General features: G+C 36.6%; 3 protein-coding genes across 3 annotated transcripts in view; all 3 read right to left on the reverse strand.

Moving 5' to 3' along the window:
• Nucleotides 1–16,681, reverse strand: part of LOC149051434 (uncharacterized) — a 103,306-nt gene that overhangs the window by 23,790 nt on the left and 62,835 nt on the right. The window lies entirely within an intron of this gene.
• On the reverse strand, nt 1,147–7,017 carry LOC149051437 (adhesion G protein-coupled receptor D1-like; the record flags this gene model as incomplete). The annotated part of the gene is made up of 13 exons (XM_089199750.1): nt 1,147–1,736; nt 1,915–1,956; nt 2,961–3,081; nt 3,205–3,287; nt 3,796–3,862; nt 4,128–4,212; nt 4,358–4,508; nt 4,589–4,691; nt 4,891–4,985; nt 5,117–5,246; nt 5,962–6,008; nt 6,556–6,634; nt 6,908–7,017. Coding segments are annotated over 13 exons (1,233 nt in total), but the record flags the coding sequence as incomplete, so codon positions are not given.
• On the reverse strand, nt 7,090–12,512 carry LOC149051438 (uncharacterized). The gene is made up of 5 exons (XM_089184902.1): nt 12,147–12,512; nt 9,768–9,797; nt 8,707–9,074; nt 8,063–8,252; nt 7,090–7,443 (listed from the first exon to the last, which is right to left on the reverse strand). Exons 1-5 carry the CDS (start codon nt 12,226–12,228, stop codon nt 7,334–7,336), a joined length of 780 nt encoding a protein of 259 aa, XP_089041028.1. The 5' UTR covers nt 12,229–12,512; the 3' UTR covers nt 7,090–7,333.

A 16,681-nucleotide genomic window follows, 5' to 3' on the forward strand; every position in this document is an offset into this window, starting at 1 on the left:
TGGCGGCCGGTTACAACGAAAGACACGCAAATGCTAATGTGACAGTTGATTGGATGGTTTACCAAGGGACACCAGTGGGTGGAGTTGCTGATGAAGTGCGGTTATCGCAGTGGTGGACTGGAACGACTTGTAAATCTGTCAGTTTTCTCTCGGTCGGTAAAATGAATTATCTTATTATAAATGTTCTAAAAACAAAGAGACGTTTCTCCGAAAAACTGGAGCCGTGCTCAGCTCGCAGTTACGACCTTGCATGATTCATTCATTCATTATATATACCTAAAGAGATGAAGTCGTTTAACTTAGGTATTTCAAAAGCCACAGATGTTTTCACACACAAATGGTATTAACTACAATAGTGTCGGCCTCATACCAAAATCTTCAAAAGAAAATGGCTGGCAACAAAATTTCTCAGGCAAATTTCACCGTCACGAAAGACTCACGCGTTTGTTATCAACATTTCGAACGACATTATTACGAACGGGATCTTATGTCCGAGATGCTTCGAACACCCGGGAAGTACAAGTTGGAGGAGGATGTTGTCCCAAAAATCCCGGGCTATTTATGGTGCAAACACTCGATCGATCCCAGTGTCAGTTATCAGGGGAATCAAATTCGCCAATAAAATATAAACAATTCTCCATAACTTGTTGCAGGAATATCTGTATCTTGTGTTTCAGTATGGATCTGCGTGTGAAGAGATAGCATTACCTTTTTGCCAGTTTTCTTCCTTCTGAAAGCCCTTCAACTCTGGACAACTTCAAATAACCAGAAGCGAAAGAAAATAAATACCAAGAATTTATCTTATTCCTCTAAGGCTACCTAGAAGTAAATGATAATAAAATGACGATTTTACGCTTCAGTTTCTGTTCCTCCGAGAATTGCTACAAGGTAGCACTGTTGTTGCTTTTGTTGGTATTTTAACGTGTAAAATTAAGACCACAAGAATATAAAAGGTAAAGAGGGTTGATTGCTCATTTATTGACAACAAAAGGGTTACACCGATATTATTCGAAGTTTCTCTCTGTTATACCGCGAAAAGATTCGATCGAGACATTACACGCTCCTCATTAAAATGTTATTAATTATGTGCTTTTGAATGAGGAAGTAAATAAAAACGAGACTGCCGAGAGAAAATACTATGAATAGTTTTTATTTGTTTTTGTTTTTATTTGTTTCTTGGTTTGTTATTGATTAATTCTTGCCTCTATTGACAGTAATAATATCTTGATTACCATTATTGGTCTCCATAAAGTTTTTTTCCTCTCGGTGGTGGGTTATGTTTCTTTCCTCTCATGGTGGGTTATGATGTTTCATTATTCTGTAAACTGATGTCTTGGATGTAGACCTTCTTAACATTAGTGTATCCAATGCCCTTTTCTTTCCACAAGGAGGAGACCTTAAATCATGATTACTTGAGATGTTCTTTTCTTACTTTTTGTATCGATACAAAGCTGTCAGAGCCTTTTTTAAGCTGGTTATCTATAACTGCTCTAAAATTTTCTTATCGAAATTAATTCAAGATATACACAAATCTGAGCTAAGGAACAACACTACTAGGACTACTCAGATTTCATATATTTCAATGCCACTTTCATGGTTATTGCGAGGCTGGACATTCATTTTTCTTGGCAATCCATGCTGATACTTTCATTTACTTGCGAAGCTCGCTTAACGCCTGTTACTTCATCTGCAGTTGGGTTGACAGCGTTGATCCTTCTTTTGAAGCGAGATCTAATCTACATGAATAAGTTGATATCAAAACGATCTCAAGAACTGTACAACTCTATGTGCTTCGCATTTATACAGTCATCGAATTTAACTTCTTATTTCAAAGTGGAAGCCTTGTCAGGTAAAAATTTGAGCAAAAAATTTAAAGCTTATAAAGAGTATTCAAAATAAAATTTAATAACATACCTCTGAGTTTCTCACACAGTGAAGGAGGAATATTATGAAGCCCTGTTAAATGGCAATTTCAGAAATCACATTAACGCCTTTAGTAGATTCAAAGTGCTTCCATACAAGCTCCCCTAAACCTAAACCTCTTAGTATTAAATATTGCTGGGCAGCAAAAATGTCCCAACCTATACTGCTGTTAATCACAGGTTCTCTACTTTGTCTCTGTATTACACTAAGTTTACCGCCTGGTAAACTTGTAAGGAAGGGTTAGTACAACTTCTTGCTTGAATATCGAGAGGAATACAATTAGATGAAGAAAACTTTTGTCATCTCAGGTATTCGATTGTGAGGCCTTTAATGTCATGTCCTAAATCGACTTAGTCTCAATAAGCAAAATTGTGATCATTGATGCAAAATAGATAATTATATGTTTTGTTATATTAAGGTTTGGTTTTTACTCCGGAAAACTCAGTTTCACTTTTTTTATGTAATTGTAAAGAGGGTCTTTATTTTTATGAACAAATCTTAGAATCATGACCTGATTCCCTTTTTTGTGTCTTTTTCAACCCTTTAATTCCCATGAGTGACCAAACAGAAATCCTTACAATATCAATACAAAATCAGGAAGACCAGTGATGAGAACCAAGAAAAGTATATATAAGGGGATTAAAAGCTGATCTTATAACAAATTCTCGGAAGTAAAATCAGAAGAATTGTAGAGGAGACAGTAAGGAGAATTACTAATAATATCTTGGGAGTTAAAGGGTTCAACACTGTTTACTAAAGAACGCTGTAACTGTTAAAAGTTCATCAGCCACGCAGCGTGTGTTTTCCAAGTATGTCTTTATGGGATAATTCGAAAGTTGTTTTTATGTCAGGAGAGACAAATTCTTAGTAGACATGGGCTGAGTGAACTTGTACCCTAAAATGAGGTGCACTTTCAGCACCGACTTTTACCTTTGTCAAGATTCATTCTTAAATCATTGGTGAATCCACCAACCGCCCGTTCACCTCCATACTGTTTGAGCACGGATTTCATTCACTAAAAGGTGTATTTAGTTTACCTGAGTGGAGTTGAACATTATGAAAATGTAGGCAAACGCTTTGTGCAGGGGCGACAGAAGACCAAATAGCCACGTGATCCCAAGCAAAGGAATCATCAACACGCATGCCCTGACACCAAGTCTATAAAATCATGAAAAAAAGAGAAAATCAACTTGTTGTGAATTGGCATTATTCGTATGAGATAGCAAAGTAAGAGGCTAAGGGCTTAGATGCATCTTCTACTGACGCCACACAAATACTTACCTTATTTGTTCACTGATTTTGTCTTTTGCATGCTGCATGTTTGTCATCTCCTTGATAACTCGCACCAGTATCAATGTGTTTAACTGAGAAGAGAAGAAAACAAGACAAAACAAAAAACAATCTAACTATACAAAGGAAAGAGAAGTTTGCACTTGAGCTAAGTTCTCCTAGTGGCCTCATTGGATGTTCGTCAAAAGTTGAACCCTTCCCCTCCTCGTCATCCCATCAGACATTTCCCAGGTTTTCTTGACCATTGGTTGGTAAATATCCATAAAGCAGGGAGGAGAGGGAGAGAAGCATTGTGAACACAAACTGTTTCGCCTAACAACACAAAACAACAACCCGGGAGAGACTCGAGCCAGGACTACTCAACCTGAAAATCTTTCGCGGTAACCGCAGACGGGATCTTCCTACAATAAGGTCACTTCAAGCAAAATTTATATTTCATACATATTTAAGATTTCGTTGGCAACTATTGATTAGAGTCTAGATTAAAAAAGCGGCGAGCGAAAAAGAATTCTCACGATGCAACGATAACCGAAGGCAAAGTGTGAAAGAGGGAAACGAAAAAATTTTAAGAATTTAACCTACCAACTCGATCAGTAGAACGAATACAACAAATATCCAGATCATGCCGTTAGAGGATGACATCCAGCAGCTGAATAAAAAATGAAGTATCCGAAACTTTGATAAATTATCAATTAATTAATAATTTTTTTGCGCAGCATGTACGCAGTACCCTCCATATCGGGTTTGATGACTAGTAATAAAAAGCAACAAAGAAATAACAAAACAACAACAACAGCAGCCACAAACCAATCAATTAAACCAAAAAAAAACAAAGAAACAAGCAAAAAAAGTACAACATAAAACGAGGATTCGTGACAGGGAAATCACACGAGGAAAAATCATTCACTTCTTACAAATTTTCACTGATATAGCTTTTAATCCCTGGCCCGGTTCCGGCTGCAATGCCCAGCGATATGGAAACAACGACGGCGGGTAGACCTGTGGATTCGAAATTCGAAGAGACAACAGAGTCAAATGATGATGATATCTAAGATGATAATGGCGATGGTAATGTTCATGGTAATTAATGTCTTACTCTTCAAAAGATTATCAAATAGAGAATGGGTTTTTAATTCATAGTTACCCCATGAAAATCCATGTGAAACCTTCATTTTGTCGTTGATATTGTAAACTTTTACAACAAACAGGTAGAGATAAACTCCCTCGATCAACATCCAGCAGAAAGCGGCCATTAGGAAATATTGCACAAACGCTGCTACTGTAACACAGGCAGACTGCACAGGAATGAAAAAGTTGAGTTAAGATTTGGATTAAGGTCATAAAGATGTAATGAAAGAGACTATTCTCTTCTTACCTTGTTCTCAACAGCACCACTTCCAGTTAGGAAGATAATTTGACCTGCACCAAGTGAAGCGACTAGACTCACTCGAATCTGAGATAAAGGTCTCCTCATGTCTCTAATCAAAAATAAACAATTGATTTTATTCTACATCAGTTCTATTCTCATTTTATACAAAGTCTGATTATGTTTTTATGATTCTACTTGGCTGCTTAAATAAATCTAAACTTTACACATTTAAACTGATATAATCTCTTGTTGGTCTACATGCTCAGCTTGCTTTCGAATTCTTGGGTGGAACTATGTGATGTACTTACGTAAGAACAGCATAACTGATGATTGTTAAAGTGATTCCAACCAGAGAAAAAGACAAGCCCACATATGTAAGAATTTCCAGCGCTGTTTCGTCAGTCTTAAAAATGAATGCAAAAACAGTGATTCAATACCGATAACGGAAGAGGGCTACACACCATTTACCCCCATGATGTCTAGTCTAAGTTCCTTCAGGAATCAATGTATGTATATGTTTATCAATATTCCTACCTTACTTAAAAAATTACTGCTGGTTCCCCTGTCAAACTGCATAAGAACTGCAAAGTGAGTCAAATGATTGCAGCTGCACTCGGTATAAAATTCGTTCCTCGATGTTAGGAGACACCCTTGTTCTGACCAGCTAGAATGACAGCAGAAAACTCTCAGAATCAGAAAGAAATAATGAAATTAGTTCATTAATACCAAATTTCTCGATAGATGGATGATCTTGAGATAAATAAGATACTGTTCGCAGGAAATAGGAAGGAATCTACGTAACATATCGTGGTGTAATGGCACAGAAAGTTGAGATAAAGAAAGTTGTCTGATGATCTAAAATTTTCTCTGATCTTTAGATTCCAAATGAACAAAAAAAAAACAAACAACTGCCAGCTTTATAGACCGCTGAGCACGCGGAAGCCTGAGAAGGATAAAAAAAGGAGTAAGAGGTGACCACATAATGTGATGTACCAAAAAATAGGACATGAAAAAAAAGTTAGGCCAGCAAGGGATTTGAACCCATTACCTCTGCGACACCGGTGCAGCGCTCTACCAACAATTTTCAACTAACAGTTCAGTAGTGTTCTTAGCTGCGTAGATCTCTTAATTTCCGTTCTTGATCGCAGTGCAAATGTATGAATTTCATATATCTAAAATCATCATTCATCACTTGGATGGTTTATTTGCTCAGTTGGAGGGTTTATTTGCTCAGTTGGTAGAGCGCTGCACCGGTATCGCAGAGGTCATGGGTTCAAATCCCATAGGGGCCTGAATTTTTTTCAGGTCCTATTTCCAACTACTAGTACAGTAGTATTCGTACATGCTATGATCTCTTAATTTTATTCAAAGCTGTTTACCTGTTTTTTGAAGTATTCCAAAACACGCAGCTTCTGTTCGGTGCATCCTAAAACCGTAAAGTACCGTTATTATTACCTAGTACAGCGACTCGATGGCTGATGTGGAGGTGAGAGTGCTCTCGCCGGAATTTTTCAGAGCCCTCCTTATCACTTTAGATACATGTAAATATTGTTTACAAAGGACCTTGACCTGATACGATGATAATGTTATTAATAATAATAGCAATAGAAATGATAATAGTAAAGATAATAGTGATGATGATAATATTTATAATAATAATAATAATAAGAAGAAGAAGAAGAAGAAGAAGAAGAAGGAGGAGGAGGAGGAGGAGGAGGAATAGGAGGAAGAGGAAAAGAAGAAGAAGAAGAAGAAGAGGAAGAAGAAGGAGGAGGAGGAGGAAGAGGAGGAAGAGGAGAAGAAGAAGAAGAAGAAGAAGAAGGAGGAGGAGGAGGAGGAGGAAGAAGAGGAGGAAGAGGAGAAGAAGAAGAAGAAGAAGAAGAAGAAGAAGAAGAAACAAATTAGATCAAATCAAAACAAAAGATAAACCTACGAATTCAGATGCAACTCTTTCTTGACAAATTGTAACTTACCGCTAGGTTTCGAAATCTCAACGTAACATTCTTCCTGAGAGTGTGGTTCTTCGGCCATATCGTTGCAGACAGGATATTACTGTTGATAGACAAACGAGAAAAAAAAAAAAAAAAAAAAAAAAAAAAGAAAGAAAAATAATTTAACTAACAAAGAGACCGACAAAATAAACAAAGAAAATTTAATAAAAAGGCAGGAAAACAGAATCAAGACGAAAGAAACTAAAATAAACGAGAAACCCAAGTCGAGGTCGAGGAAACTTATGAACATGGCCTATAATGTAGGTTATTAGCACACCAAAGCAGATTTATTTGAGATGAAAGATACTAAATGTAATACTAAGTTTTAGCAAACCTGATTTTATTTACAGGAGCAGAGTCAGTCTGGCCTGTTTGGAATACCTCATGGAGATCTTTGTAAATGACACAAAGTACAACTGATCCTAAGATGTAATAATGAGAACAATTTTAATGCTACGAGAATATTGCGAAAAAAGGACAAGTTATCACGGTTTAAAGACCCTGCCAAGTTTCATTGGCATGCCCAACTTTGTAATAAGAATGAAATATTTCAACCAAAGGACACATAAACAGGCAAAAGAAAACAAAAGCAACTGGATTAAGATATCAGCCATTCGGTGTGAATGTTTGCTATAACTTGAAACCCAGCCCCCCTCTAACCAATAACAGTGATAATCGCTAGAATAATTTGAATAATACGACAAAAATATGTTATTTTCTATGCTTTAAAAAAAAACAAACAAACAAAATATAAAGCTCTCTAACCGTTATCCAAGCCTGTAACAGGAACACTGACATAGTTTTCTCCTTTATCATCCTCAAATTGTACTCCAGTCTCATTTTTGTGGAAAATCTTCCTGACCAAAATATCTAAATTCAAAACCGCGACTTATATTAAGTTAGGGCCGAAATAAATGCAGATGCTTTCGTAGAAGTCTCAAGTCATCGTCCTCAAAAGTTTTAAGAATAAAATGCTGGAAACCGTCACTTAGAAATATATTAACTGCAAGTAGTTTGCAAGGATCATCAGTCAAAGGAGTGTCCTCTGTTCAATTGTCAGATAAAGTGCTGGTCACCATTTTTAAATTAAAAAAACATATCACTGCAGTGAATTCAAATGGTTTCTTATTTTTATTTCCGTAATGTATTTATTCATTTTATCCATTTTTCCCCTCTTTTATGAGTTATTCATAACTATGACGATATTAAAGAACATATGCAATAGAAAGAGTTGTTGGAATCGCAGATAACTGACGAGCGATAGGAATTTCCTGTTATAAACTGCCTTAAAAGAGGTCCAAGACAGTTCATGTGTCGCGAAATGATTCGATAAAGGGTTGCTACAGACAAATTTTACACCCAAAACGTCGAATAAGTAGTAGTGTTTGCAAATGTTTCGAAAATCTGCCACGAATAATGCATGTATTCATCCTGAACTCCGAATTAGAAATCAAGAAAACTTCCAAATCAGCTTTTAAGATCTACTCACCTGCATGTTTACCACGGATGTCAATCTTAGGTACGGTTTGATTAAGGCGATTTTGAACATAATTCCCAATGAACTCCTCCAAATCAGTGACAGTGAGGAGAGTGCGTTCCATTTTTTCTTGAGTTACTTTATTTCCAGAAGAGTTCATCACTTCTTTTAGAATGGTGTCAACAAGTTTCCTTCCTGGGGACTGAGTTAGTGGTTCGTTTAGACAAAACTTTTAGTAGCCTAGCTCTTAAAGGAATCAATAAATTCATGGGTTACACAATCTGAGGAAAATTGAGCTTTCATTAACAAAGGCACCAGCAGTAAACTTAAGAGGAGTTTAATTTTATGATAACTCGATCGAACTCTTCTATTTACAAGCTATTGCTAGTGGTTTCTTAGTAAAGTGTTACGAAGATAATACGGAACCACTGAGTACAAGAATATAAATAACACAGGAAATACTGATAAATTAAGAAAGAAAGTGCTCGCGAATACATTTCGAGCTTTGCGTGATCTGCGTGAAAGTCGAACTTATATCGATAACTACGCGGTCCGGGGTCAGGAGGGGAATAGGTTTGACATTCTCTAAAGGGTGGAATTAGAGGACCAACCACAATAGGCATTAAAAATGTTAAAAGAAAATCAAATACACCTACCTCGCTTGATGGTGTTAGCTTGATGGCAGTAAAATTCAGTTTCCCGCACTGTTTCACTTTGATTCTGCCCAAATACGACGAGTCGGTTGTATTTGTCAATATCACAGAAAACTGCTTGCGAGTTTTTTCTTTTATTCTGCATCCCCACATTTTAAAACAGTGATCTTTCCAAGAAGACGCCTGACTGAAAAAAGAAGTCAACTGCTCACACCAAGAGATACAACAGTCTCTGTCAATAGATGTAGGTGTCTTATTGCCACATTTCATTCTATGCCAGATTCGACGCATTTCTTGAACACTTTGCTGATAGTCCGAGCGGGTCAGCTCTGAGGGTGCGAGTGTATCATTAGGGTTGGAGCAATGTCCATCTGCGTTATAAACGTAAACATAAATCAGAGACATTTTAAATCATTTAAATCTCCTTCATAAACATACTGTTTGTATTTTTTCTCAATTCATTTTTTTTTTCTGTGAGTATATTATTTGCTTGACCCTTTTTTTGCTTGATTTTTCATCCTTCCACTGCTCGAATATCGTTTCACTGCTCGTATTGAACCCCAGCTGCTTTTCCCACCCGGTAAGGAACGCATTGCAGTTTCGGTTTGCGTTTGTGTGGGTGTGGGTGTTTGTTTGTTTTGTATCAGTTTCCACTTCTCACTTTCCACTCTGAACGGAGTAGTGAGTGGTTGCTATCGAGAGTTTGTATAATATAATAAAAAAAAAAAAAAAATATATATATATATATATATATATATATATATATATATATTTGGATGTTCAGAAGCCTTAGTATCTTTTTCTGAATATTTTTCTTAATTGTTAAGGATGTTACTTTCTAAGGTTTCTAAGCCAAAATCTCCCTTCGTTTGCTTTTCCCCCTCTTTTGGACAATTACGAGCAATAACATATCAGTGATCTTTTGGAATACGTCGCTTGTTAAGATTTATTTAGCAACAGATAATTTATTGTTCAACCCATAACGGCAGAGGTTAACTAGTTGAACAGTGTTAAATCTTTATAATTTTCTATTTCCCTTTTTTTTTCGCCAAGACAATACATACCTTGTGCCGAAGTTGGCATGGCCGTACCAGCTGTAATGGAGACAAAACCAAAAGATATAATTCCCCAATTCTCAGCCATACCGCAACAAGAGGGGTGGGGAAGGGGGGGGGGGGCTAGGGGAATCAATCGCAAGATAAATACTTATATAATAAGATATCTAATGGAAACGTGGGACTTCCTAGTCAACCATATAGGGGCAACTGCAAGTAAAATCGTTCGTATTACACTCAAAGCCTTGCAAGGGTCGTGCTTGAAGGAAGGATTCGTAGAAGGAGAAGCGTCACGCATCCTAAGAACAAATCCGACACCCTCCATATGTAGCAATAACGTACAGAGTTTCAAAATGTGCTTAAAGAAGGGAATGGATACTTGACGAAGATGTGAAGAGATATACGTCACGCCTGCTAGAGAAAGTGCCATCAAAAAACAAAGGCAATAGCACACAGAAAAAAGTATTGCTATTTATGACGCAATATCTTCCTACATGAACATACTGATGGGAAAATGGCATCTTATTCAAAACCAACTCACTGAATCACACCGCAAAGTAAAGTCGTTAAAACATATTCTAGTCAGAGCTAATCTCAAAAATTTAAAACCGCATGCGAATTGCAGGAGTCCTGCAGGCCCATCAATACTTTTTAACTCGTCATTTGCTTCTTGTGATCTGCACCTTGCGCGAAGTTTGTCGACGCTCTGATGCAGCAAAATCTCTGCAAGTTGGCTCTTAGTTGAACCTTTTTGCCGAAACTTCCTGTCATTTCACAGGTTGAAGGTGGCTTTCAGAGAAAAAGTCCTTTTCGTTCGCACAGTAGCTTTAAGCCTTTTATTGGAAGGAACGCGGGATGCCATCGACAGTTCCAGATACAAAAAAATTCCTTAAGGAAATTGCGAGAAACCACTAAAATGACTGCCTAGAAAAAACAAATCTTTATTTCAGAAGACATGAAGCGCATGAAGCCATCGTCCACGTCTATACGTATGTTGTCAAAGCATAGAACAGATAATCGGTGCTTGACGGAACTATACACGCGAATATTTCAACCAAAATAGTTCCAAACTGATTCTGGTCGTGTTTTTCTTGCTTGAAATCACATTTAAAAAAATTAGAGATTTTAAAGTTTAAATCCGCCATATTTGTTATGATGTAGTTATGACGTAGCAATGGTCGAGGTTTGTAATCTCGACTAAGAAGGGTAAAAAACTAAGAAAACAGTAGCGAGGAGAGCGATAATGACTCAATTCTCGACATGGATCTTATTCCAGACGTTGTAATACGTCCAATCATGCCTTAGCCCTAACATAGCTCGTGTTCAGAAGAAGAAGAAATCGCCATTGACGAAGCAACTCAGTAAAAAATAAAAGAAGAAACATATACGAGCTCACGTCTTGGAAATTGCGAATGGTGCTCTTGCTCTTGATGATCAACTCAATCTGGAATCGAAGATAGCTAATTCCTCTCAAATAAAATACTTGTTTCTAAAGTGACATTTTTTTTTTAGTTTTTACTAAAAAACGGCGCAGCGCCGGCGACGGATTTATTTCACATCGCTAATTCTGGGATGTAAATTATTATTGAAACTGTAGGAACCAGATTTCCTTGTATTACTGAGCACGGATCATTTGGATCCGTGTGTTTTCTGGCCAATGTTTTCAAAACAGCCCTTATTGGCTTTCACCAAGTGAGAAATGAGAGACTTGAAGATTATCCGTCAAATGAGTGAGCAACGACAGAATAAACTTTTTTTTTCTCACAAAACTCATGCAAACAAAACGCTTAAGTTGTTTGCAAGTTAACCTGATACAAACCCAAAAAGAAAGACAGCGGCAGTTTATTGTCAGCTATTTTATTAAAAGTGTTGTTGTAATCTTTTGAAGGGCCAACTTCACCGTAATATTTAACTGCAAATAAACCTTTAAGAAAATTACCATACAAGCTACTTTGGGAAAATAAATATAGGATATCTGCCGTTCTAGGTTTGTTTCATATATATATAAACAAAGCCTCATGTTACATGAAGAGCATCAGGAAGTCTCCTGTTGTCGAACATTGTTGGCTTATGATATCGATCTTAATATAAATGACGCCTCAGCGCTTGGCGAAGTAGAATTTGTTTGTTTTAACTGCATTTGTCTGAGTTCCGTTCCGAACTGGACAAAACGAATTCGAATTCCTGAGGAAAAGTTCTTTCAACAAAAATAAAATTTTCTAGACCGTACTTTCTCTTTAAAAAGCTCTTAAGAGAGCTTTAAAGAGCTCCGTTGAGGAAAAAAAGCGCAATTGATTGTACAACATGCAACCAAAAGCCTTCTTAACACATTGAGTTTTTTTAAAGTTTACATATTTAAAGGTTACTATTTTACTTTTTAATACTCACCAACCGCTGGTGCAAGAAAAACCATTCTCCAGAACAATTTAGCTACAGTTTTCTTTCGAAGTTTAGGATATGAATTCGGCATTTTTAGGATCACCGTCTCGTGAAACAATGATGAAGGTATTGGTCTGTGTCCAGTGACGTTGGGCGGACGTTAGACACAAAGATACGTTAGATCTTGAGCGAACAAGGAAGAAAGCAGAGACCAAACTAGGCGTGAGTTTCTAAACACATTATTCCTTGGGTTTGTTGGCACTAAATTGACAAGCTGTGTCCTTATTTTCTTTATAAATTCAGACAATATTAATACCAAGACATGACTAGAATTATACCTCGTATACCAAAGTGTCACGGAAACCACTAAGAAGTGGCAGGTGGCAACTGCTATTGTCTTAATTTGAAATAGCGGATGACATGAGAAAGAGTCGCCGCACTGTTTTTTTCCCCGGTATTTTTTACAATTGTAATTCACCCATAGGTTGGGCACACACTGACGTATTTGTATTATTGACATCGCAACTGAGAGACGTGTAATGAATGATCATTAAAACAAAACAAAGAGTGTTCAACTCATTAGGTGTCTTCATTGGAAACTGGGCCGAATTTCCTAGTTTGCATGACGAACTGAAACGAGGTTGAGAAAGTTTTATTTGTTTAAAGAGGAAATTTTCAACTTAATGATTCATTATGTCTACCAGGGAAAATTTTCGTGTTAAGCCTCCATCTAATTACAATATTTTCCTTTTTTTGGTATCCCTAAATAAAAGACGAAAAAACTGAAACAAATACACCTTTAAGAATTATACCTCCTCTGCTATCTAAGTGGTGTTTTACGAATATAGACTTTCTTGAGAGACTAAAACTTAGCTAAGCTGACAGCGGATAGCAATTGAAGGATGTAAAACAAGGATTTTAAACATTACTCTATTGGTATCAAAGGGAAATATAACATCTCATTTTAATGCCGGCAAAACGAGAATTATTAGGTCAAGGAGACAAAGGAAAACGAGAAAACGAAAAATTAAGACGGACTTGAGGATGTGATAATCATCAAACGTCTGCGAGGCCTTCAATAATAAACCTACTAATGGAAAATTCTCGCATATTTTAGCATTGCAATAAGGCGCCTTGGCCTCGTGTTCCCAAAGGAAACTTCATAATCTTCACTTGACGTGCGGCGCTTATCAACTTTACATAAAATAATGGTTAAATAAGTCCTTCTGTACAAAAAATTTGAAATATTACCCACTTCAATCATACGAAGAAGTGTTTCTGCCATCTTTGCGTGTAATTATTGAAGCAGATGTCTCCGAACCATGATCACGGCGCATATTCGTCTATTACATGCATACAGACGTCAAAACAACGGAAATGCTGACCAATACCTTTATTTATATCATTGGCTCAGACTACTTAGTGCAACAGATTTTGAAGAAATACTTGCGTGATCAGTGCTGAGTTAACACTTCATGAATCAAGTTATAAAGAAGAGTAAGTCCACTGACCTAAACGTTAAACAAATTCCGGGCTTGGAAGTGCATTTTTTTTCTGTGTTCCCTAGCCAGATTTATATGGGTCTGCATGAGATATGTCCATATGAGTTATTGACCGAGCGTAATGTCAGGATGGCTGGATACTGGCCGGGTTCTATTTTTGCATTTAAAAACGCAGAAAAAGAACGAGGCTAATATTCAGCCACCTCGACCGAATAGGCTTGGTCAAGAGAGTTTACAATCTCTTGACTTGGTCAATAAAGGACTTACGATATTGAAAAAATATTTTGCTTTAATAAAAATCAAGAACGACTTGTTTATTTTGAGAGCCGAGAAAGAAAGCCACCGTGTGTGCGACACGATAAACCCAAGAGGGTCGTTTGATTTTTTTCTTTGTTTTGACTGCTTCTGCCGCTTCTTGCGACTTCGTTGCTAACACTGTCCAATAGTTACAAACTTTGTAAGTCCGCTTCACGAACTTTTTTTCTTGCGCGGGACATAATTGTCCAAATCACGTTCTCTTGGGGAGAAAAGTATGTTGTTCATATTCATATACTCATGAAGATATTCGAGGGTTTGAAAGTAATCGCTTTCTAAAGTGCTGTCACGAGGTCCGAATTGGGAAACAAATGTGAATGTGAACAAAGTCTATTCAGACAAAGAAAGAAAAAAATGTATATCCGAGACTGCCAATTGTGCGACCTACAACTCAGTGGACTCCCTCGTCTAGGTCTGTAATTTGGTTTACGACTTGTTAATTCTATTACTGAGTAGACAATAATAACGTTATCATATTTTTTCAAAATCTATTGTACTTATTGGCCAGCGTTCTCATTGGTTTTCCAGCTGTCATTTGATGCCAATTGTTCATAAGTGTAATGGCTTGCAGCCAATATTTATCGACTTCAGTCTAGCAAATAAAGAAAAAGGCTGATTAATATCAGCGAGTCTGCAATGTGACATGAATATTGGTGGATGTGGATGTTCGCTATAACAACAAATGTTAAATAATACAATGGAGGCTTATTACATTTAGGACCAACAGTTTTAATATTTAGGACTTTATTACATTTAGGACAGTTATTACATTTAGGCCTTCAATTAAGGCACTAGACGGAAGTATCGAAACGTTGGGTCTATGAATTGTAACTTCTTCGGTTACATTCATTAAATCTGTAAACCAGAGCAGCATCAAACCATGTCTGATTGTCCACCTGGTTGCCATGTGAACTTTAATATATTTTATGAGAATGATATCATGAAACGTAAAGAGGGTTGATTCCTTATTTGTTAACAATAAAAGGCTTACATGGAGATTATTTGAGATTTCTTTCTGTTATTCCGCGAAAAGATTAGATCGAGACATTGTCAACCATGCTCCTCATCAAAATGTTATTAATTGTGTACTTTTAAATGAGGAAATGAATAAAGTCTTTTCTTTTCGACACATGACAAATCGAAAAAGCTTTTTGAATGGATTGAGTTCCATTGTCAAAAATTCATAGTCTGACGCTCAAATCTCAAGCTATAGTGAGTGTTTTAGGAGAAACAGGCTTATCAGAATGGTCACTCCTAGAGTTAACGAGGAGATATTTCTCAACCAACACTCCCTGGAGAAAAATTCTGAAACAATTACGCAAGTAAAAACGACTGCCGAAAGAAAAAACTATGAATAGTTTTTTTGGTTTGTTTGTTGTTGTGTTTTTTTTTTTCAATTCTTGCCTCTATTGAGAGTAACGATATTTTGATTACCATTGATCTGCATAATATTTTTTTCCTTTTGGTAAGATGTAGACCTTAACACAAATGTATCCAGTGCTCGTTTCTTAGACAAGGAGGAGACTTTTAGATTAATTGAGATGTTCTTTTATTAATCTTCGGATCGATACAAAGCTATATGAGCATTACGAGGGTTGTTTGTGCGTGTTCTGATTTTTTTTTTTTTTTAACGAACGTAATTTAAGATATACACAGTTCTAAGCTAAGAAGCAACAATTCGATGACGACTCAGATCTCAAAGATTTCAGTGCCACTTTCATGGTTATTGCGAGGCTGGACATTAATTTTCCTTGGCAATATCACCATGGAGGTTTCATGTACTTGAGAAGCTCGCTTTATGTTTGTTACTTCAACTGCAGTTGGGGTGACACGAATGATCCTTCTTTTGAAGCGAGATCTAATCTGTATGAATAAGTTGAAATCAAAACGATCTCAAGAATTGTACAACAAAACGTGCTTCGAATAAATACAACCATCGAGCTGAATTGAATTTCATATTTCAAAGTGGAAGCTTTCGGGTTAAAAATCTGAGCAAAGTTCCAAATTACAAAGAAACTTCTTAATAAAATTTAATAGCATACCTCTGAGTTTCTCACGCAGTGAAGGAGAAATATCAAGAAGCCCTGTCAAATCACAATGCAGGAAATCACCTTAACGCCTTTAGTAGATTCAAAGCGCTTTCATCTAAGCCCTCCAACTTCAACCCTTTCAAGATTAAATTTTTCTGGGTAGCAAAAATGTTCAAACCTTTACTGCTATTAAGCACGAGTTCTCTACTTTGTCTCTGTATTACACTAAGTTCACCACCTGGTAAATTTGTAAGGAAGGGGTAGTACAACTTCATGCCTTCACGGGGCACTTTTCACGCGCTTCAGGAATATTGAGAGGAATATAATTAGATCAAGAAAACTTTTATCATCTCAGGTATTCGATTGTGAGGCCGTTAGTTTTCTCTTGTCATGTCCTCAATCGACTTAGTTTCAATGAGCAAAATTGTGATTACTGATACAAAATAGATATATGTTTTGTTTTATTGAGGTTTGGTTTTTACTCTGGAAAACTGAGTTTCACTTTTTCATATAATTGTAAAGAGGGTCATTGTTTTAAAAGACAAATCTTAGAATCATGATCTGTTTCTCCCTTCTTTTTTTCTTTTTCAATCCTACAATTCCCATGAGTGACCAAGAGAGAAATTCTCCTTACAATATCAATACAAAATCAAGAAGACAACTGATGAGAACCAAGAAAAGTATCAATTAGGGGATT

Source organism: Pocillopora damicornis, chromosome 1 (assembly GCF_964200805.1).
Source record: "Pocillopora damicornis chromosome 1, jaPocDami1.2, whole genome shotgun sequence".
NCBI classification, from domain to species: Eukaryota; Metazoa; Cnidaria; class Anthozoa; order Scleractinia; family Pocilloporidae; genus Pocillopora; species Pocillopora damicornis.